The 25,174-nt window shown below is 35.7% G+C and overlaps 1 protein-coding gene across 1 annotated transcript in view; it reads right to left on the bottom strand.

Annotated features, from left to right (window-relative positions):
• The window catches only part of LOC103603762 (teneurin-1-like), a gene marked incomplete at its 3' end in the record, with an annotated part of 204,865 nt that extends 203,754 nt beyond the window's left edge, over positions 1 to 1,111 (bottom strand). The window contains exon 1 of the mRNA XM_008588343.1: positions 895 to 1,111. Coding sequence (XP_008586565.1) covers positions 895 to 1,111 — 217 coding nt within the window. The remainder of the gene's footprint in view (positions 1 to 894) is intronic.
• Positions 1,112 to 25,174: the final 24,063 nt, after the last annotated feature.

The following is a 25,174-nucleotide window of genomic DNA, read 5'->3' as shown; positions in this document are numbered from 1 at the left end:
GGGGCTTGTGAAACCACAAATTTCTAGGCTTCACCCCCCCCCCCCCCCGAGTTTCTGACTCAACAGGTTAAGGGTGGAGCCCAAGAATCTGCATTTATAACAAGTTCCCAGGTGATGCTTATGCTACTTGTCCAGAGTCCACACTGTGAGAACCACTGATCTAGATAAATCGTTTTTGGAATCTCAGCATTGACTTTCATGTGAAATAACCTGTGTAAATGTCAATATCTTTTTCCTATGTAGTTAAAATAGTTTTGAATACTGTTTAAATATTAACTGAATAGAAATAAGAAATCATATTTCTTTCTACTTGTTTTTTATTTGTTAAAAACTGTCTTATCCAAATGTAACTGAGAAAGCAAGGCTGCCCAAAGAGTATTCTCCAAAATATGGCTGTGGTAGGCAGGGTTTCAAAAAACTCTTACTTTCCCTCTGACTGTGCTGCACAAAGTTTCTTCATTCTGTTGACAGACTTTCTGGACACTTGTTTGGTGGTCTTCACTAACCTGCTTGCTTTTTCAGCAGCCAAATACTTATTTGAGACTTTGTCCCATATAGGTAATGGCTTGAAAAGCACTTAGCTGTTTACTTTTCATCTTACTATAAATTATTTATCCTCCAGTTTATAAATGGCTATTTGTAGGATTAGACAAATTTTGAATGCTCTGATAAGAGGATTGTTGTATCCAAATTCATGCATAATCCGTAAAAAGCACATGTAACCTACAACCTCAGCTGGGTTGGCATATGAAATAGATTCACTAAGCATATGTAAACAGTGCGAATTATTAACCAGTTAACATCAGCAAATTTGTTTTTGAAACATAAGTTTATGCACGCAAGTATTCCCTGATGATAAATGATATTAGTTATAAAAATCCAATAAAAACATACCTTGAGTAGATTTCTCTGCTTCTTTCCTCTTTCTACTCTGGCTATTGTAAGTCATCCTCAGCTCTTGGTTATACTCATGCAGAGTCTCCCTGGAGTTGTATGCCTGTCTTGGTTTTCTTCCATCTTCACTTTCATCGGAAGAACTGGTATAAGCTAGATCCATTTCATGCTTGACTTTTGACAGAGGCTGGTAAGGTTTGCAGTCTGTTTGCTCCATCTCTGATTAAGCAAACTCAGTTTCATTAAAAAAAAAAAAAAAAAAAAAGACGAAGAAGTCCTTTAATGGAAACAGTCCTGGAAGAGAGAGAGGAAAACACAAGCCTTCTTAGATTTATCCTTTTGTGAAAAAATGCATCTGGCAGATTCACAATTGGTCCTGATAATACTATCAAAGGAGTGAAGCAAAAGACAAACTAGATGACATGAAGCTAGCCGGAGGCAATAATAACACTCTGTGTTACACGCATACATTGTCAAGCATTTAGGATTAAGCTGGAGGTTGCAGCATCAGAAAATACTCAAGGTAAAAGAGAGACAGCCTTCAAAAATATTTGTATTGGAATGTAAACAAAGGACAACGTTATTCTATGGTGTGCATGTGTTTTTAATGTTCAAGTCAGTGCTTGATTAAAAAACACTTTCGAATTTGAATGTGGCCAGGAGTACAAATATTAACCCAGCACATCCCACATTTGAAATGAAAACTGGGAAGAGAACTACATTCAGAAAGAACACATTCTTGCATCTGGTTTAATATTACATTAAAGACTGGGGCTCTGAGGAAGAAAAGGATTCTAAGTGAGAGAGGCAGCTACCAGAGCTCATGAAATAAAGTGTCCTTGAGGGGGACTGAGCTCTTTATGTTCATATTGTGGCTTTTGAGCCTCAGGCCTGCAGAGCATTTTTAATGAGTTAGGTGGTGGTAAATTTTTGTTCTTCGTAGTACTGAGAGGATGTAAACAACACTTCTGGTAGTATACTGGTATAGGAACAGCAGGATCTAAATTGGCTTTAGAAATGGCAATTTTAAACTTCATGATAAATCACTGAAAGAACCCCCTTTCCCCACAGAATGCTGAGCTAGGCGACACTGAAGCTCTTAAGGCCAGTAGAGGCATTAACTGCCCTATTTAGCACGGAGAGGTTTGAGAAGATCAAGTGCTATCTGAGATGTCAAAGTCCTCTGTAAAGTTAAAAACCCTGTAAAAATGTTCTTATTTTCATTCTTCACATTATTTTATCATTACTATTTCCATCCACTGCTGCAATTTTGCACCTTGGCCCTTTCATACAATGTTAAAAAACCTAGTTTGAAACCAAATAACTTGATGATTTTACTTTGCAGTGAAATTGATGATTTTATTTTACTTCAGCATTTCATGCTATGTATTTTCAAAGAAATCTATAGACAACTAGAGGGTGGCTCATCTATTATGTACAGAATCTCACTTTTTGGAATTTCTATTGCATCTATGGCAAGCACATAGAACATAGAAATCACTCAATGAAGGCACATAGATTGCCTGATATGTGTTATATGGTACATATTGCTTTGTAGTATGAACAGTTTAACAAATTGAGGTCTTAATTCCCTAACCAAATATTAAGGTCCTTGAAGGCAGGATTTCAGTGTTATGCCACTTTATATCCCCAGACCTACAAATTCTGTGAATGGCCTATGGAGACACCTAGTTTGGTTTGAATTAATATCAGAGATGAGCATGCTTGGGGAGAAAGCAGATACAATATTATAAATGAATATACACTGATGATCAACAACAATCTAATCTCGTGCCATCTCATGGCTTCATATACTGTCTATACACTCAAGACTTTTCAATTTGTAGCTCCAGCATGTGTCTTTTCCCCGAGCCTTAGACTTGAATATCCAACTGCCTTCTCAATATCTCTACTTGGTTGTCTAAAAGGTAGCTCAAACTTAGTATGTCCTAAACTGAGCTCCTGATTTCCACCCCTTCTGAAACCTGCTCCTCTCATAGTCTTCTCCATCTTGATAGGTGGCTCTTCCATTATTCTCTTTGCTCAGGCCAAAGAATTTGAAGTCATCCCTGACTCCTGTTTTTCAAGTCCCACATGCAATCCATCAGTAAATCCTGTTGGTGCTACCTTTGAAATATATCCAGAATCCAAACATATCTCTTCAATTCCCCATTGCCTCTTCTGATGGCTTGAACCTACCACCTGGATTATTGTGATATTCTCCTGATTGTTTTGCTGTTTACACCATTGTCTCCCTATAGCACATTCTCCACACTGCAGCCAGGATGAAACTTTTAAAATCTAAGTCATATTGTATCTCTCCTTTGCTCAGAAGCAACAATGGTGTCCTTTCCTTCAAAATAAAAGCCGATATCTTTATTTTTTTTATTTATTTTTATTTATTTTCCTTTTTGTCTTTTTTCGTGTCCGGCAACGGATCGCAACCCTCAGTGTCGCGCCCGTACTGGACCGGGACCAGCAACGGGACCGCAACCCTCGGTGCTGTGCCCGCACCTCGCTCAGCCAGTGAGCGGGAACTGGTCTGTATGTGGGATCCAAACCCTCGGCGGGAGCGCCGCCGTGCTCCCAAGCGGCGCACTGTAGCAGTGCGCCACCGGGCCGGCCCAAAGCCTATATCTTTAAATGGTCTACAAGGCTTCTACAAGGTGCACCTCTCCCTACCCTAACCTCTCCAATTCATCGCCTGATATTTGTCCCCTAGCATATGCATTCTAGCTGCACTAACCTTCTTGCAGTTTCTGAAAACACCAGGCATGTTCCCACCTCTGGGTCTTTGCAACCTCCCATAGAAAACCACCCCCAAAATGGTACTTATTCTCCTCCCTATCTTTCAAAGAACTTATCACCAAATGCCACACTATATATTTCACTTATTTGTTTATTGTCTGTCATCTGTCTTTTCCCACTAGAAAGCTCCATGAACGTAGGAATTTTTATCTGTTCTATTGTTTCAATAAAAAAAAAAAAGTTCATCTAACTTCCTTTCAACCAATACATACAGTTCTTTGTTCATTGAAGAATGAGAGTTTAATGAGTAAGGATGGAGAGCTATTTTCCACTCAAGGCCATTGACAATGCAAAAATATCAATCAAGAACTTTGTAACTGAAAAGAACTCAATAAAATGCTTTCTGTTTTAATATAGAAATTGGTAGGTATTATTTTGGTCTTCTAAAGTACATTTTCTATCTCTTCACATGCTCTTTCAATCAAGTCTTTGGTTCACTGTAATCAGTATTAAAATGGCGTGGGTATGGCTAGAATAATGCTCCTCCTTGAGCCTCAGTTGATTATGAATCTGCACTTATTTTAATGCCACTTAGACCTAACAAGCTAAATTTGAAAATGAAAAACGTCTCACTTCTAATGCCTAATGATGCATTTTGCTATGTGATATATCATGTTAAAATCACTTACATTTATGTATGGAAACCTAGAAATTCTCTTTTCCCTCAGTATGTTTATTTGCAATGTGAATGAGAGAGAGAGAGAGATTCCTATAGCCATTTTGAACCATTTTCAAAGTTCCAATCCCGACTATTCACAGCCAGGAAACAGCCAGAAATGTCACACCTAATTCAGGGTTATTGAGTGTCTTTGGAAGTAATCTTCCTTTAAACCACAAAACTAGTATAAACTAAGAGAAAATAATTCTTCCCTGCTCCCTGACTCTCAGTCACAACTTTTTTCTTAAAATTTGTGTCAGTCGACCCATGTGACAAGGAAATATTTCAGGTCTCTTTAGGCACATGATACCGAGGCACACACTACTCTGTGCCTAGAGTTAGAAAATACATAACTGTGATTTTTGTCAAAGCTTTGAGAAGCAGAGCTTAAATTCACTGACAAATAGTTTACTTTTTGAAAATAAAAGTAGAAAACATTTAGAAAAAGATTAATATTTTAAATTTAACATAGTTTGAAAGAACACTAATTCTGGAATGTTGTTGTTCCAAACACTCTATGGTAAAGGATAGGCTCATAAGTACTTAATCCACTTTTTCATTCTGTACTCAACATGGCATCCTGGAGGTCCACTGTCAAGTAAATGTTATTTAGACATGATGATGATACTGTCAATTCATAGAAAAACCAAATATATATAATGCTATTCACTTCAATACAATTTTTAATTTTCTATTATTTTGATAATGATAAACTTTAAAACAAAGCATATGTATACATAGAACACATTCTGCTTTGGAACAGAGTGGAAAACAAAGAATTCAATTGTCATTGCTACTGCAGAATATCCATTCAGACAGTTCACATAGTATAAACTCAAATGTCACCACCTGTGGTTCATCCTTGTGCTTTCTATACTCTATTTGCTGACAAGATAAACTCAAGGTGACTTCAGAAGATACCCATGGAGGTTTGCATTTATTTATTTAGACACCATAAGTCTGGGAAGAGCCAACTTGGTATGTGGCAATCATTGGCCTTAGAATGACAGAATTATCTCACTAAAAACAATAGCAGCAGCAGCAGCAGCAGCAGCAATAACAACTAACTTCTATTGCAGTTATTAAGTACTAGGCACTATTGTAGTGCTTTTCATACGTATATTAACTCCTTTAATTCTTATAGCACCCTATGAGGTAGGCACTATTTTTACCCCCATTTTAGAGATTAAGAAAACCAAGGAACAGAGCAGCTAAGTGACTTGCCAAGGTCACACCGGTAGTAAGCTGCAGAGCTGAGATTTCAGTTCCTACAATCCGTCTCCAATGGCCACATTCCTAACCACTGTTCCACATTGTCTTTCAGTAGAACACTTGGCAGAGTGACCTTAGGTAAATCACCTCCCCTTTCTCAGGGCCTTGTTTCTCTAAATGTAAAATAAGGAAATTGGATTATCTCAATGAACTCTTCTAGCTCTTAAAATTCCATGATTGTATATAAAATTGAGAGGAAGCCACAAATATGGTGGGTATATTCAAAGCCATGTTTACATTATTTCTCATTCTCCCTTCCCTTCTCTCCCTTCCCCTTCTACCCCGCCCTCTCATATGCAATACAATCTACTATAGGGTAATTGAACTAAAACAGTGCTTTTGCATCCATGGCTCTGTGCGTATATCTATGCATTAGATATAACCTCTCTTCTTCTATCCTTTTCTTTTCTTTTCTTTTTTTTTTATTTTTAAGCACATATACTGTCCTCTCAAAATGGAAACATGTTCCTGGTTTACTCTCAGCATAGATAGGCTGGTTCTACTCTTAGCAGCTGCTTATAGGTTGGAGACTTCACCAAAAAGTCTCAATCCAATTCAGAGAAAAAGATAAAGTGTATATAGAACATTGCCTAAGGAGAGCAGGCCTTCCATAGCACAACAGATAGAGGAAAAGAGGCCATGCAGTGACTGGGGAATAGCTAGCAGAGGGGGATAGTACTCTTTGGGATTATTACAATAATTTTTCATCAGTAAGGACCTTTTACATTAATGCAGATTGACTGATTCAGAAAACACTGGACTTAGAAAGGAATGTGAAATCCTGACTGATTCTTCCCTTACCTTTCTTTGTTTTTCCTAAGGAAATACTTAAGTAGTGAACGACTACGGGAAAAAAGCTATAAAAGTAACATAATCACCTGATTCTTTGCAAAATTGAGGGAGAAATCTCCCCCATAATCGTACCAGTATGTAAGAGTGACTGCTGTCATTCTGGTCTATTTCCTTCAAGTCATAATACACACACAATTTTTTCTTCATGTTGCTCCCTTCACTCCAGATGTTTTTTGCATGTTTCTACACATTTTCTCTAACCATTATTTTCAATGGCTGTGTAGAGTGGATGTACCATAATTTATATATGCATTCCTCTATTGTTGGATATTTAAATTCCTCCCTCCCCATTTATGAGTATTATAACTGAAGTCATATAAAGATACAATGAACATCTTCAATTTTTAAAATTATTTCCTTAGGGTAGATTCCAAGAGGTTGAATTAATGAGCCAAAAGGTTTGAACATTTTTGTGGCTTTGGGGGATTGTAATGATTTACACTGCCATTAGCAATGTGTGAGAACACTCTCTCCTTTCATTGTACCTTTGCCAATTTTGAGTATTATTTTTAATGTCTGTTTAAAATAAGTAAATTAATGGTGATTTCTTTTCCTTTGTATTTCCTTGATTATTAGTGAGGCTGAATATTTTTTTCTGCATGTGTTTGCCAGTTCTCTTTTCTCTCTTATGAACTATTTATGACTTTTGTACATTTATCTACTGGGAACCTTAGTGAGTTTTTTTTTTTTTTTTAAATTAAACTCTATTGGTGCAATACAACAAATAAATTAACCTATTGTCTGTAGTGTTTGCTGAAACTACCTTTCACAGTCTGTTGTTTGCCATTTTTATTTTTGTCCTTTTATTACCTTAAGAGGAAAACATGGTCACTGACTGGACATAAATAAGTTTCTCTAAAAAAATTAAAACCACACTGAGATATCACCTCATCCCAGTTAGATTGGCTATAATCAAAAAGACTGAGAATAACAAATGCTGGTGCGATTGTGGAGAAAGGGGAACTCTCCTACACTGTTAGTGGGACTGTAAATTAGTACAGCCATTATGGAAAACAGTATGGAGGTTTCTCAAACAACTACAGATAGAACTTCCATATGATCCAGCAATCCCACCTCTAGGTGTAAAACCTGAAGGAATGGAAATCATCATGTTGAAGGGATACTTGTTCTCCCATGTTCATTGCAGCTCTATTTACAATAGCCAAGATATGGAGCCAACCTAAGTGACCATTGATGGATGACTGGATAAGGAAACTGTGGTATATATACATCATAGAATCCTCCTCAGACATAAAAAGAATGAAATTCTGCCATTTGCAGCAACATGGATGAGCCTGGAGAAAATTATATTAAGTGAAATAAGCCAGACACAGAAAGAGAAATACTGCATGTCCTCACTCATAAGTGGGAGCTAAGAGAGAAAGACGGAAAGAAAGACCACAGTGATGTTTTGGACTTGCAGAAGGAGAGAACATACCTAGGGTTGCCAGGGGTAGAGGGGTGGAGGGTGAGGGAGGTCGGGGAGAGGTTGGATTGGGGACATGGGGAATAATGGAAATTTGTGGCAATGGGCATAGTGATAGTATTGATCTGATATCACATTTTGGACACTGGTGGTTCAGCTTTATACCTCATGAAAATGCATAATTGATTTTTTTTTAAATTAAGCAAATTTATAAACAAGTCTAAAAAAATGACAAACTTTGTAAAACTAAGAGTTTTTCCAAAAATGATTTGTTAGCATCTACTTAGTACCTATTTGATAGACTTAATTTAGTTATTCACAAATGAATTATACTTTGACTGAATTCTACCATTAACAAAAAAACATCAGTTTGTTAGTGATGACAACCTAAATAGGTACATAAAGCTTAAAGCACTAGTTTGATTTTGTCGTGGAATTGTCTAGTTCTTTTGGTGTCACACAGATACAACCAGAACATTTTAGTAAATAAATCATCACTTTTTAGGAGATAGACTAAAAATTTTCCATACTGAATATGAGACTACTTATCCAGAAAATGATGACTTTAGAAGTAGGCTGCTTTTTTGATACATAGATATCTTATTATATCAAAAACATAACACTCACGTGTACTGCTGACTTAGTTTTGTGTTGCTTTAATAGAATACTTGAGACCGGGTAATTTATAAAGAAGAGATTTTTTTCTTATAGTTGTGGAGGCTGGGAAGCCCAACGAAGATTGAGGCGCCACATCTGGCAAATGCCTTCTTGCTGCACCAACCTATGGCAGAAGGTGGAAGGGCTAGAGGGTGGGTGAGAGCAAGAGGAGGCCAAATTTGCTTTCATAACAAGCCCATTTTCTCCATATCGAATCCACTCCTGCAAAAACTGCATTAATCCTTTTTTGAGGGCAGATCCCTCATGACCTAACCACTTTTTAACACTGTTGCATTGGGGATTAAGTTTCCAGCACATGAACTTTGGGGGACACATTCAAACCATAGCAACCACATACGTTAATATGTATTTGTTTAAGCTAATTGTTCTATTAGTGTTTTTAAAATCTTACAATGAAAAGATAAATGGTCTCTCCTAGAAAAATATTCCTCCAGGATTGATTTGACTCACTTGTGAGAACAGTTACAGTTTATATAGTGTTCGTTTTTTTAGCATCTTATTTTGAGGCAAATGGTATATAAAAGAGCATAGCACAAAATAAGATGTTTCTTCAGGTTTTCATTTATGTTGCTACTAGAGTTGACTTTGAAGAATTGTGTAAATTAATAAAACATTACCATTTGCAATAAACTATGTGAATTAAAATATATATGGATATATTCATGGTACTTCAGCAGGCTGCTTAGGCCATTTTGAAAGAGAAACATGGAAGCTGCTTAATTCTACAACTAAATAGTGATAATCTCACATCTCTTTCTGTAGATTCTTGGTTTTTCTGGCTGTTTGTGTCTTTATTTTTTTCTTGGTATTTTTCTTAAAACCTCAAAAGTCTTGACACCAGTGAAGGATCACGTGAGACAAGTGGAGAAGGGGAAGAATTAGTGAATGGAAAAGTCAGGGACTGGCACTGTATATGTTATGATATATATGATACCTCCAAAAATGAGAGCCCAGAATTTCTGGTTTGCAATTTAAATTCACTGAGGCAGAGATTTTTTTGTAATTGTGTAAATATCTAGCACATTTCTATCCCTAAGCAATTTTCAAATAATAACATATCTCTGAGTTGCAGTGACATCTATCTCTATCACACCATATCTTTTGGAACTCTAACAACCTCCTAAAGTAATTTCAAATTATCTTTCTCTTATTGCGTCTCAATATCCTTTGTGGTGGATTATTTAGACCATCTAAACACTTCATATAGGGAACAATCTTCAAGAAAACCGAAGGTAATTCAATGTATAAAAGCTTTTTTATTCTTTAGAGAAGAACAATAGCTGCTTATTTCCCCAAGTAAACAATCATATTCAATTCATTTTTCTTACAATGAAATCCATTGGGGCTTTGTAAATTTCATAGTAATTTTAGCATTAACATACTAATCCAAAAGGTAGCATCAAATTTAATGTAGTATCTTGAAAAGTAATAGGCTTTAACTATGGTATTGCAAAACCAGCGATATTACTTTCTTACATAGTTTGCAAATAGCAAGTATTAATCATAGCTCTCTATTGCCATCCATCTTCAGCATTAGTTAAGCAAAATCGGCACTTTATCAGGAACCCTCTAAAGTTTCATGTATAACGATTGGAAGCAGTAGCATTTTCACTGCTTACTGCTGGAGCCTCATTTTCAATTATGCTGAAGATTAGACTGAAAATGAGCTAATCAAATTAACATAACATATGCTAGAATATATTGACCCTTTAGTGACTTAATTGCAGGGGTGGATACAGGGGTTAATAATGATTGCCGGGATTTGCACCAAGTAGTTTGCTGCTGTGGGTAAACGATAACCACACCAAAGGCAGCAGGCTATATTAGAAATAGCCTTGAATAAGACTACGGAAATGTAGGTTCTAGACCCATCTTTATGACAAGGTAGTGTGCCTCCATTTCATATCTATAAAGTGGAAGAAATGCCTAGTATTGTTAATCCTATGGCTCTCACAGGGCTGTCATGGCTAGCACATGAAAAGAATAAAATTGAAAGTTTTGACAAACAAGTACCAAAGAAAAGCCCTTGTTATAAGTTGAAGTTGTCAGTTTTCTTAAATACTACTACTGCTAATACTAATTAATATAATTTAATACTATAATTAGTTAATAATACTACTAATAATTATTTTTTAATCAGATGTAAAAGGACTAGAAAGAAGATCCAGGTACTCTTTTAACCAATTTACACACATGATCACATTTAATCCTCAAAAGTTTCATACTGAGATGTGTTTCCCCATTTTACAGATGAGGAAACAGAGGCACAGAGAGGTTAAGGAATTTTACCAAGATCACACAGCTAGTGCAGCTAGAATTCAAATCCAAAAGGTCTGGCTCTAGAGCCTATACTCTTAATCTTTTTGCTAGGTGAGAGTCACAGAGTCTCTGTAGTAAGATTCAAAGGAAGTAACTGGAACCAGAGAGTGAAGCTCAGGCGTCTTTCACTTGCACCTTAGTACAAAACCAAGTAGCCTCTGTATACCACTGATCATCTAAAAGGCGTTCGGCCTTGCTTATGTAACAAAGAGAATAAGCTTCTTGGACAAGGATGGCTTAAAAATGCCCAGGAAAGAGGGAATCTAGATTTGATCTCATTCATAACATCCTAAGCTGCTATGAATGAAACCAGAAAAACTATAAACACTCGGCTGCTCTGCAAGGTTATCAGGTGTCAGGCTGCCACACAATTTCCCCCGCCTACCATATTTTGCGCTTGCTAGATATCCAGATGAAAGAGGGCTAGAACTGACTTGGTGTTGTTAGGTCAATGTGTAATCAGTTTGATACAGATCTCTGCACCATTCCAGGCCACAAGCAGGGAATTTGCTAGATTTAGTCAGCTTCTCTACCAACAGATAATCAGCAAGAACCTAGGACAGATGGAACTGTAAACTGTAATTTTTGCCTTGTGATTCCCTCTTCTGATATCTAAGTTTTCGTATTCACTTACAGGAAGTAATACAGTGTAATTGCAAATTGGTTGCTAAAACAGAGAGTAGCATTGGCATAATTCTGCAGAAAGGGCACTAAACTTGGAGTCAGAAAGTCTGAGTTTGGACCCAATGTGTCACTTACTGTATGACGTTGGATAAATCAGTTAACCTCCCTTTCTTTTGCATACTAAAAGCTAAATGCCCTTCCTCCCTCAAAGTGCTGACAGATGACTTAAATAAAAATACGTATGAAAGCACAATGCAAACTGTAAAATAATTTTTATATTTATGATTATTAATGGCTTTGAGATTGTTAATGTGTCAGAACTAGGCTATGTATTCTTTTGAGAAAATATTATTCAGAAAGTCAATGTTTATGCCAGATATTGTGGGCCATACTGGAATAACTAAGCACCGGATCAAATTACTGATCTTGTTGCTTTGTTTTGTTGTTGGTTTCTTTACTATTTGTTTTTCTAACCAGTTTTATTGAGATATAATTTTTATAACATACAATTCAGCCATTTTAAATGTAAAATTCAGTGATTTGGGGTTCATTTTTTTGTTGTGAAACTATTACCACGATCCAGTTTTAAAAATTTCCATCACCCTAAAAGTGATCCCCACATACATTAAGCAGTCACTTCCAATATGCCTTCACCCCCAACCCCTGGCAACCACTAACACACTTTCTGTCCCTATAGATTGACTTATTCTGATTATTTGCTCTAAATGGAATCATGCAATATGTAGTCTTTTGCATCTGGCTTCATTCATAACACTTTCATACTGCTCTTGAGGTTCATCTAAGTTGTAGCACATATCAGTATTTCATGTCCTTTTTATTTCTGAGTATAATTCTTCTTAAATGTTGTGTTATTCTGACCCTTTCTCTTTTGCCTTCTGGGACCCACATTATGTATATGTTGGTATGCTTAATATTGTCCCACATGTCCCTGAGTCTCTGTTCATTTTTCTTTGATCTTATTGCTTCCCATTCTTCAGATTGGATAATTTCTGTAGATCATTCTTCAAGTTAACTGATTATTTCTTTTGCCATCTTGAGTCTGCTATTGAGTCCCCATAGCAAATTTTTTGTTTAAATTATTATACTTTTCAACTACAGAATTTCCAATTGGTTCTTTTCATAATTTCTACTTCCTTCTTGAAAATCACCAGTTTTTTCATTTTTGTCATACTTTACATTACATCTTTTTTTTTTTCTTTTGTCTTTTTTACTGACTGGTAATGGGATCGCAACCCTCAGTGTCGCGCCCGTACCAGGGACCGGCAACGGGATCGCAACCCTCGGTGTTGCGCCGACACTGCGCTCAGCCAGTGAGTGGGAACCAGTCTCCACATGGGATCTGAACCCTCAGCAGGAGCGCTGCTGCACTACCAAGCAGCGCACTCTCCAGTGCGCCACCAGGCCGGCCCTACATTACATCTTTATTATTGGCTTACTTTACTATTTTGAATATATTTATAATAGTTGCTTTGAAGCCTTGTCTTCTAATTGCAACACCTAAAGACACCAAGAAACAGTTTATATTGACAGCTCTTTTTTTCTGAACTGAGTATGAGTCTTTGCATATCTTGTAATTTTTTGTTGAAAACTAGACATTTTAAATAATATACTGTGGTAATACTGGATTTTCATTTTTCCTGCTAAATGTTATTATTGTTACTTTTTTCTTTTGTCAGCCAAAATTAAGGTTATCAAGGCAGAAATAATTCTGCAAACTATACTGGGAGCCAAATGTGAGGATCGACCCAGGAAACATCATCTAACAAAGTCAGAGAAGTGCTGCAAAGTCTATTACAAATAACAAAGGCTTTATAGACAGAAAAGGCTGAAGAAAGCAGAAACAAAGAACAAAAACTGGATTGGTCATTTCAAAGTTACCTTTCTTGTAAGAAGGGGACAGGGAGACAGAATAATAGGAAAATAACTGGTTTTTTAACATCAGGTTACTTCAGGCTATCCTTTTTGTGTAAGGATTAAAGTAGAGGGAACTTCATTATCACACCCATTGAAGATTTAAACTGGTCTGTTTGGGAAATTGGCTGTTATCTTTCTCCTGATTTCTCAGAAGGTCAGACACAACCTATGTGACATAGAACTTAGCAGGGGTGACTCCATTTTAACTTTTAGTCTGGTCTTTTGGGGCCTAGTGCAGGAACTTAGTCCAAAACAATGGCCTCCCATAATTTTTACTGAAGACTTTGTATGTTTTTTTTATTTAGTAAATTGTCTGGGCTAATTCTGTGAAATAAGTCACTCTGTGATGAGTGGCTACTGATTTCTCTGCTACGTTTTTCTGTTATATTCCTTTTTTAAAGCCTGGTTTTCTAAGGGTCATTCCTGTGTCCTTGTAGCTTTGTGGTCAGTCAGTCAATGATTGCACAGAGGTTGTACTCAATAACCTCAAGCCTGTAAGGGTTCTATCTTCTGCCAATGGATGTGTGTGGGAAAGGGAGCTCATTCAAAGTTCACACCATTTTCAAATTTGCCACAGCTTGTATTTTCCACTGAGCCTTTTCATGCCTCCACCGTGCACTGTCTCAGGGTTAATCAGCAGTGTGTGGATGGCTTGGGCACTCTCAGGTCTCCATTGCCCGCTGCACCTATGCAAAGACTCAGTCAGGAATATGCTTTTTCCAACCACAACCACAACCTCAACTTAGCAGAACTATTTGCCCTCCCCACTGGCCCAGCTCCGAGATTGTCACTTCTACTAACTATATCACTGGGCATGGGCATTATGCACCTCTCCATATCAAGTGCACCATCTTCAGCTGTGGTAGTGCAGCTACAGTTTTTACAATCTGCCCCACCATGGAAGAACCTTGGCATTGATGAAGCTGGGGGTGGGAGGTGGGGAGCATGAGAAGCACCAGGCAAAAATACCATACATTCCCACTTTTATTGCCCCAAGCCCAACAGTTTATTCAAATATAAGTGCTTTTTGTATTGTTGTAGGCCTTTGGTTGGTTTCAAAGATGCTTAAAGGGTTGTTTTTTTTGTCAATTTTTTCAGATTTATAGTTGTTTTATGGGAAATGCATTCACAGATTACCTCATTAGACTACAGGCAGAAGTTCTGCCCAAATGACTGATTTTTTTAATGGCAGGATTTTATGGAAATCCTATACATTAGGGATTTTTTTTTTTTTTTTTTTTTGCATAGGGTTTCAAAGATGTAGTACAAGAAAAGTGATGCAAAATGTTTCATTAATAATTTTATATAATTATATACTGGTATAATATTTTGGATATGCTGGGTTAAGTAAAATATATTATTAAAATTAATTTCACGTATTTGTTTTTTAATTTTTTTTTACTTTGGCTCCTGGAAATTTTCAAATTATGTCCTGCATTGTATTTCTATTAAGCAGTGCTAGTCCAAATCTAACATCTTGCTTACAGGAAGTACTGAGGATGGAGAAACATATCAAATAATGTGGTGGGGATTCAAGCAGCAAAATCTAGCATGTAAGAAAATCTATTGGAAAAAATAATACAGTTTCTTCAACAAATAAATTGAAAGGAAAAAAATAAAAGAAGGAAAGGAAATATAAGGGATTAAAAGAGATTAAGAGAGATATCAGCCAATTCTAATTTGTGCATCTTATTTGGATTCTCATTTGAGCAAAGAAATAAAAAAACAAAACAAAACTGCAAACACACTTATGAGATAGTCTGTGTAATTTGGAAATGTACATGATATCTGATGATATTAAAGATTTCCTGGTCACTTTTAAGGTGCAATATGATATTGTAGTTAGGTTAAAGAAAAGTTTTTATATCTTATAAATCATATACTAAAGTTTTATGGATGAAACTATATGATAGCTTGGGTTTACTTAAAAAATCCTTGGAGGAAAGAGAGGGAATTAGGTCACATATAGATGAAGCAAGATCGCCCATGAGTTGAAAATGACTGAAGTTATGTGATGGCTAAGTGTTGGGTTCATTCAATCATGAACATTACTTTAATACATATTTAAATTTATAAATAATAAAAACATTAAAATGGTTTTAGATGGTTTTTAATAATGTGAGAAAACACTAGAATACAATGTTAAATTAGAAAATAAGATACAAAACTTAAATTAATAATGAAAAATTATTGCTACTAGTTTTATGGGAAGAGGGGGGTAACATTCAACTAAATTCTCTGTGATGAACTTCCATTAACTTGTAACCAGAAAAACAGCACCCCTCATGTACAGAGGTTTACTACCAATTATTTAAGAAAAAAGAAAAAAAGACTGAAAAGAAATATACCAATACACTAATGACAATTATCTTTGTGTTGTGTAATTATGAATAATTTTTATTTCGTTTATATTTTCCCTATTCTCTACATGGAGGATGTATTACTTTTTCAACCAAAAAATAGCAATTATAAGTTTTAGGTGGAAAATTTGAAATTTCTACTTCCCTTTCTACTCTTCCTATCTATGTTCATATAGATGTGTGGCTGTTCAGCCATTCCTTGGAAGATACACATTAATAGTACCTCATACTTTGCAAAGTTTGTTAGAATTTTTCAAACTTTTAACTTTCACTACAGTATTATAATTTATACGCCTGACACCCCTCTAACATAGCAGGTCAGGATGTTATTATTATTCCCACTTTCTGATGAGAAAACAGAGGCTCAGGTATTTGTCAAAGGTCACATAACAGGGCAATAGTAGACCTTGGACAAGAAGTTTCATCACTCTTAGTCTGGTGCTCTTTTCACTATATCATGTTGCCTCCCACGAAGAGTATCAAACTCAACATACTATTCATTTATCAAATGCCTAACTTAAGCCCAATTAAATTCAACTTACCTACATCAATTAAATGTGCTATCCACTTTACTTAACTGCACCTGAGAGCCATGTGCAGGAAAGAAGCACTCAGATGAAATAACAGGGAGGAAGCAGTAGAATTTTGTGACATATGGCATGCTTGCTGGTGAAATCAAAGGTGTGTCTCATGCCAGCTTTTTGTGTGCAAAGTGTCTTTCATTTCATTGAGAGGTATACCCCATGCCAGGGAACGCACAACCTCCTAGCCCTTTCTTTTGAAACTTAAACCCATGAGAGCACGGACTTGGCATGACTTGATGGAACATTGAATACAATATGCTTGACCCATTTGTGGGTACAAATTATCCAGATTATCCACTGTGGAGAAGGACTCTAAGTTGTCATGTGGATTCCCTATCAGCCCAGGGAAAGTGGGGATACAAGTGAATCTTAGGTTTATCCCTGGCTGGAGAACATGGTTTTATAATTTCGGAGAACGAAAATAACCCCTGGGAAAGAAAATTAGAGCTAAAACAGGAAGCAACAAAGTATATTAAAAGTGTAGGTAAAAGCAACTAAGTTATCCTGTGTCCTTTTGCCATAGGCTGTTGTAAAATGCCCAAATGAACTCTAGTTTAGCCCAAATGATCTAATCTTTGCATGTGCCTTTACCTCTTCTCAAGCAGGAAAGGGAAATGCTAAAGAGCAGGGCACTAGAGGGTATTTGAAGAATACATCTCTGTAGAGTTTTAAAAACATCAAATTTTTACTTTGTTACTACAAAAACCTTTGCTATCAGATCAATAGAAGCTCTCAGGGAAAGTACCAGCTTAGAATAAAAACCTCATATATAAGTGTGGGGTACACTGGATGAGACAGGCACCTTTTTTAGAAATATCAGTGTCACTTTGAATGTCTTTCTCCTCCAGCTGGTATGGTCAATCTTTTTCATTTAGTAAATCTTGCCTCATATGTCAATGACTCCTTACTAGAAAGTTAGTTTGTATGAGGGAAGAAATATGGAGTTCATTCTAATTGCAGAAGAATGAGAAGCAGCATATTAGAGAAAGCTTTTAAGTCAGAGCTGGGTTCCACTACCAGCTCCCCCATTCACTTAACTTCATGTTTCCTCATCTATAAAGTTAGAATAACAATATCTATCTTGCAATGCTGATGTGAGAATTAACATGTTATATGTATTTTGTAGCAAAAAGTTTGAAAGTATATATACCACCAAGGTATTAACAATGGTTAGATGACAGAATCCTTAGGTAGATTATTAGATGTTGCCACTAAGGGCAATTTTCTATTGTTTTCTTTTTATTGTCTTATTTTTGTTTTTACAATGAACACATTCTAATATTATAATAAAAAAGAACAGCATATACTATTTTAAAATAATTTATGTGAAGTTCTTAGTTTGGTGTGGGGCACACAATGAGCACTCACTTCCTAATTTTTGGATGCCATAACTGTCATTAATGACAATGGTCATCTTTCAATTAGTGGTGGGAAAACAGAGGCTTACAGAGGCTAAGTAGCTTACTTAAGTACATATATTTTAGAAGCAGGTAAAATGCCTAGCACACTGCTTGAAATATACAAATATATAGACATGTTTCATGAGTTATGAGTAAGTTGATCTGGTTGAGAAATTTACCAACACAAACTTGACCAACACATAATAGGCCCTCATTGAATCAGACTGCTTAAAATAGACCAATATTTTGACAGAAGGATAGTGTATGCAAGAACTGATACGAACATTTGAAAGAGAGACATATAAGCATGTCAAGGGAAAAAAGGAATATCCAATAATAAAAATTAAATGATAACAATGTTCTTTAACAATAATTTACCAGTTTTCATAGGTTATAACTAATAACCAGTAGGTAAAGTTCATCTCTGAAGTCACAGCCTTCTCTCTCTCTCAATCATGCATGTGGGCCTGTATGTGTGTGCATGCATGTGCGCGCGCACACACACACACAGGAAATCCCTTTCCCTCACTTATTCAGAACCCTAGTGATTTCTTGCTACTCTCAGACTGAATAAAAGATCCTTCTATAGCACCTTCTCTTCATTCTCTACTTCATCAGATCTATTCTTTTCCTTCATCAAAAGGATACTAGAGATGGGGGGCAGGGAGGGAGGGGTTTGGGGAATGATGGGTCAGGTGGGGGACATGGGGAAGAATTACGGTTTATAATAATGAATATGTTAAAAATAAAAAATAAAAAATATAGTCTTTATTTGCTGATTATAAAATGATTATATGAAAAAAAAGTTACTTGATCCATCTGCATCTCTTTCTCTCATGTTTTTTCCAGATGGCTACCTGCCAATAACTTATTCGAAGTGATTAATGAGTAATTGGAACTAAATGGGTTATCTCTCTCAGAATAAGTTAAGTTTTACAAAGGTCATCTGGAAATTCAGAGTCTTTGACTAAGTGCATTAGATTTCAGTTTTGAAACTTCAGTACACCATTAAAGGAGATATCTTGTGACTGAAAAGTGCTTTCCTTTTTGCTCCTGAAGTCAAAGTATTCCAGCAACCACTGACTTTATGGGGCTGAGTTCTTACCAGGCCTGATTCTTTGACCCTCAGGGTAGAGACAGAATTGGCCTGAATACTGAGAGAATGTCTTCTGTGGATTTAATAATAAATATGGAAAACTGAGCTTATCCCTAGATAGAAGCTAACAATGACAAATTTGTCTCTCCTCCACAGCCTCAGAGGAAATCGGTGTTATGTCATTGGTAGCTTGAACATATGAAATAACTGTGCTAAACAGGTTAAGAATTTGGAATTTTCTATGAATTGTAGTATTCATATTCTTATACAAAATTCCTCCAATAGGATTCAGTGATACAGAGCTAGGGTTCTTTCCCCTATGCCAATGTGTTAAGAATCTTGAAGAAGTTTTTGGCCTCAAGTTACTGAAAAGGAATTTGTATTTCTAGAATTTTCTTTTTCACTGAGTCTTATTTGGTGCTTGTTTCAAATATCAAAGGTTAAAAATTCCCACAGTAACTGACTCCAACCCTTTCATCTTCAGCAAAGCATGTGAATTACAGTCAACACTCTGTGTTCTGGCGTTTTGTCATTTAGAAATCTCTATTGATTGGGGCTTCAGCTAGTACCATAATATACATTTCTAATTATGACCCTGAATAACAGCATAAACTGGAATTGCCTTCTGAAGATTCAAAGAAAGACTATAATCCATCCCTTGTAGTTTCACATTTAAATATAGCTTACTACGTTCTCATTCCTGGGAAATAGTATAAACGGTATTACTTGTTTAAGCAGGGCACCTCATTCTCAATCATGCTGAATTTATAAAAATACTACCATCAAGGCATAGACCTTTGAATAACCCCCTAGGCTCACTATAACTTTCTTTGATGCAGAGTCGCCTTAAAGCATTAACTCATGGGCACTTGTGACTAACACATGGATGACATTCACTATGCTTAGTGATAAGTAGTCATTTATATCTCTAAGGTATCTTGACATCACAATGCACATAAGTTGACAAATGTGGCATGAGCCATAATCATTTACAAGCTACAGAAAATGAACTGAAAATGAACTGGGTGTGGGCTATCTTTTGGCAATGCTGTTAGTGTTTTAAATAATAAGTTGCCTGGACCTTCAACTGTGCTTGATTAAGAGAATATTATAAACACTAATTAGCTGCATTTAATTTTTAAAGCAATTTAAAGTTCATAGGTTAAGAAAAAAAACGTAAAAACAATAGACATGATCTCTACGCGATGTAATTAACGTTTGGGTAGGAGTAACTGGGACGCAACATAATGAGGTTGACAAGTCAGTACCCCTCACATTTCTACACAACATCACACTCAAACATCATTTTAAAAAGCAATAAAAATTAAATGTGGTGCATCAAGTGTACTGAGTGGCAGTGCCAGTTTGGAAGGAGGGGCAGAATCCAGTTGTTAAAAGTTTGCAATCTTTAACAGACAGTTAGGAGATAAGTTAGAAAGAATAGTGTACAAGTTGACACACAGGAGGAAACATAAGGTGTTCGCTATTATTTATTGAAAATTATATACTAATAATAGCTCAACTCAAAATCAGACATGTTTTAAATAGGGAGTTATTTCATGTTCTATTTCCTGTGTTCTTCTTTCCTTGATCCTAAGACATTTGAATTAGTGAAAATGAAATATTAAGGTATGTACTTTCTTACGGCAGGGCTAGCCAATGGTATCATAACGTACATATTTGAACTGTTTTCACCAATTTTTCTGAGCATGACAGTCAGGGTGACCTTTCTCCTTTTATTAAAAAATGAAATGGAGGTGTCACTTTCATGTAATACTTAAGTTTTATGCTGAAGAAGAAGTTAAACGTCCCCTTAACTCTTTCAAGAACGGAGGCTGCTGTTCTAGGGTTTACTTCCTCATACTACACTCTCTTGAGGCATTTTGTTATGAAATACTGGCCATGATTCCCTCTGAATACAAGCCAATATAATGCCCACATCTTTAGAAGCAATCATTTTGTTTGTAGCTTTGATTTCTCACAGAGAAGTCAATATTGAAAATAACTTTTCTATGGAACAAGGGCCTTCCCAGTGGATGTGTCTCTGATATCTCAGAAGTAGGACTTCTTGAGCTGTTATATGACTTTTCACTCTTCACTGAAATTAACAGCATACCCCTGCACCACCATTTCTTCACCATATCCTTCCCTTAGTTCTGGGTTCATTAAAAATCCATGATCTTCAGAGCCTTATAGTTTTCTTACGTTTCCACTATCCTATGTCTTACCTTTACATCTCAAGAATTTTTTTTAAGTATGACAAATTGTGATCCCATGATAATAATACCAATCATCACCCTCAACACATGAGGAATTCCAATAGGAAGTTTATGATCACAAGTTCACTGTAGTTAGCCAAATTATTTTAAAAAATCTGTGGGGTTCTTCTTTAATTCTGGATTATAGTCTCACTTCTACAAATCCATCCTAATTAAATACAGTCATGTGTGACTTAACAGTGGGGATATGTTCTGAGAACTGCATTGTTAGGCAGTTTTGTCCATTGTACAAGCATCATAGAGTGTACTTACACAAACCTAGATGGTATAGCCTACTACACACTTAGGCTATATAGTATAGCCTATTGCTCTAACTATAGTCATATGTGATCTGTTGTTAACTGAAATGTCATTATGCAGTGCATGACGGTCATACAAAATACGGGGGAAGTTACATGTGTAAGGATGTTCACCACAGAATTGTTTTAGAGAATTGAAAAACTGGAAAAAATTCATTGAGTCAAAGTAGGGAAATAGTTCTATGTTATTACAGCCACTTGATTGAAAATTATGCCATCACTTAAAGTGAAGGCCAAAAAAAAAAAAATGCATAGAAACTTAAAAACATATTTATGGTAGAATTTCAAGTGAGGAAAAAATAAATACATCTTGTAGTTTACATCTAAGTCAAAACAAATATGTGCATTAAAAGGACCAAATGGAAACACACAGGAAAGGACCAAATGAAAATACATTAAAATGACAGCAGTTGAGATATTGGAATTATGGATAACATATATTGTGCACATGCTCTGCATTATATGTGTGTGTGTTCAAATACACTTACCTAATATTCACCAAGTATTTTTATTTCATAACTACTTTTATGCTTCAATACCCAGGATTATAGAAGAACACATTAGAACCTTGAATTTTGGATTATTAAGTCAAGTATTTACATTAACACCAGATTCCTGATTGCTCTTCAAACAATTGAAAACAAATGCATTTTATCGAAGATCAAAGGTGGTAGCTGTTTTTGAAATTAAGTTTGGTTCAAAATAATTGAATACTTCTTATTGGTAAAAACTTCCCCAGAGTAAAATTGCAGTAGTTCATATAGAAAAACAAAAAGAGTATTTTCTGGGCAATTGTAGTAATTTGAGAAGGATAGAGCAGTGGATTATGGAGGAGAGACAGAAACAAGTGCCTGGAGAATAAGAAGCACTGTCTATGGAATGTAAAAGGGGGGAGCATTCATAATTATACATTATTCAAGATTGACCAACTTCATATCCACACCAAATAAAGTGCAAGATCTCTATGCTAAAAATATGAAACATTACTGAGAGAAATTAAAGAAGATCTATTAAATTGAGAAATATACTATGTTCATGGTTTGGAAGACTCAACATTAAGTTATCAATTCTTCCTAAACTGCCATTTCAATCAAAATTACAGTATGCTGGGAGGGAGGGGGGATAGGGAGAGATTGGACAAGGGGCATAAAGAATAAGTATAATTTGTAACAATATACATGCTAATAATCTAAATTTAATCAACATATGTCAACATTGAATCCCCAAAATATGTGTAATCAATTATAATTCAATTAAAAAAACAGTATGCTTTTTTTTTGTAGATATTGACAGCTGACTTTTTAATTTAGGTAGAAAATGAAGGACTTAGAATATTTTTTAAAATCTTGAAAAATAAAAATATTGAAGAAATTATACTATGTGATTTTAACACTTATTACAAAATGACAGTAATCAAGAAAGCAGAGAAGTGGTGTAAGAATAGATATAAAAAAATTGTGTGTAAGAATTGATCAATGGAACCAAATAAAAGCAGTTTCTAAAAGTCTTCTGTTGGACAAAAAAAAAAAAAAAGTTTGAAACCCCAGATCTGCCTCGAGGGTATATGAGACCTATCTACATATCTATCTATTCTATAGCATTCTCACTTTACTTTTTATTTTTATTCAAATTTATATTTTTTAATCGACATAAAATTATATGTATTTATTGTGGACAACATGATGTTTTGCAGTATATATGTGTGTGTGTGTGTGTGTGTGTGTGTGTGTGTGTGTGTGTGTGTGTGTGTGTACACATTGTGAAATAGTTAAATCTATATAATTAATATATGCATAACCTCACTTGGTTATCATTTCTCTGTTGAAAACACTTAACATCCACTCTTCCAGAATTTTTCAAGCATACAATATTTTGTCATTAACTATAGTTGCCATGCTGAACAATAGATTTCTTGAACTTACTCCTCTTACCTAACTGGGTGTATATCCAAAGGAAATGAAATCAGTATGTCAAAGAGATATCTGCACTTTTATGTTAACTGCAGCATTACTCACAACAACCAAGATATGGAATCAACCTAAGTATCCATTACAGATGAATGGATAAAGAAGATGTGGTACAGATACACAATGGAATACTATTCAGCCATAAAAAGAAAAAAATCCTGTCATTTGCAACAACATGGATGAACCTCGATGATGTTATGTTAAGTGAAATAAATCAAGCACTCAAAGACATACTGCAAGATCTCACTCATATGTGAAATCTGAAAAAGTTGATCTCATAGAAATACACAGTAGAATGGTGATTACCAGAGGCTGGGGTGGTTGGCTGAGGGGTTTGGGGAGATGTTGGCCCAAAAGATATATTTATTTATTAATAACCTTTGTATTCCCATTGTACCTTTCACAGTTTCTGGTACATAGTTTGTGTTCATCAAACAATTGTTGAATAAATGACCATCTTAAGCATTCATGCTATGGCAATTAAACACTTGGCAGCTCTTTCATTAATTCTCTGTGATAAATGACATTATCTTGTTACTTAAAAATAATCTAGTTCCATTGACCTAAAAATATATGTTTCCTATAAAAGCTGACTACGTGCCTATGTCTCAGAATGTTGAATTTAGTAAAACTTTTAAAAGATTATGGTAATATATGTCTTATAAACCTCTTAAATAATTGACCAAAATAGAATATACCATGGTGAGTTAAACTGAAGTCTTCTGAATGAGAAAAGGGTGTAAAGTGAGTTTTTTCCTCCTCTCCTGAGATATCATGTTATTTGTTTCCCGTCCCAGCTTCAATAGAATAATTACAGTGTGGCATACTGTACGCACTGAAACAAACATTTCATAAGAATACATTTTGGACACATTTTATCTCGAAAACAACTTCAATTCAAATCCTGGTTAATTGATCTAACTTCACAACACTATGTATCTTTGTAGGCTTAGCCATTTGTCTTTGCCCAAAAGGGCTTGAGGTTTTGCTCTAGAGAATTAACGAATCTAAAATAAAACTAAGAAAGGACAGCAATAGACCATAATTTGGGCTTTTAAAAATTATTCATCACAGCTGGCACAGCATGTAAGTGGAGTAGGTAGTTGCCTATATGGTGTCATTTCTAAGACATGCACACACCACCTTTACCCCTCACCCCCACAACTGCAGCTTGGCACTTATTCTGGCTTTCTCACCCTGAAGATTCATTCCTTTGCCTTAAGGGATTATCTCCAGAATTGCTCCATTAAAATGCAAATAAATTATGTAGGAGGGGTGACACATTAACATGCTCACAGTAATTATCTGTTGCTATCATCCCATCAGTTGGGGGGATTAATTTATCAGTTGTCCAGCAGAAATAAGACCCTGAGAGTATTTAATGTAAGAAAGATACAATTGAATGTGGGTAGAGCTAGGGATGAGCTCCGGTGGATGTTCAAGTCTAGGTAGCACACCAGGACTGGGGGCTTCGAGAAGCAAGGGAACAGCAGTTACTAACTCAACAAGCAAACCCCCTTGAGTGCCTATAATATCGCAGACATTGTGCTAGTCACTAAGGCTATGGATAAGAATAAATTAATTTTTAACCTTTCTCAGAGACATGGAGAAGATTCAGGTGTCTGGAGAATGGGGCACAGGATCTTGAACCTCATATATTCTATATGTAAAATGGAATAACAACTAGTACTTCCCTCATAGAATTTGTAAGGGCTGAACATGA

The sequence above is a fragment of the Galeopterus variegatus genome, unplaced genomic scaffold (genome assembly GCF_000696425.1).
Source record: "Galeopterus variegatus unplaced genomic scaffold, G_variegatus-3.0.2 Scaffold124, whole genome shotgun sequence".
NCBI classification, from domain to species: Eukaryota; Metazoa; Chordata; class Mammalia; order Dermoptera; family Cynocephalidae; genus Galeopterus; species Galeopterus variegatus.
Note: the sequence above shows the minus strand (reverse complement) of the source record. Positions and strands in the feature narration are given on the sequence as shown.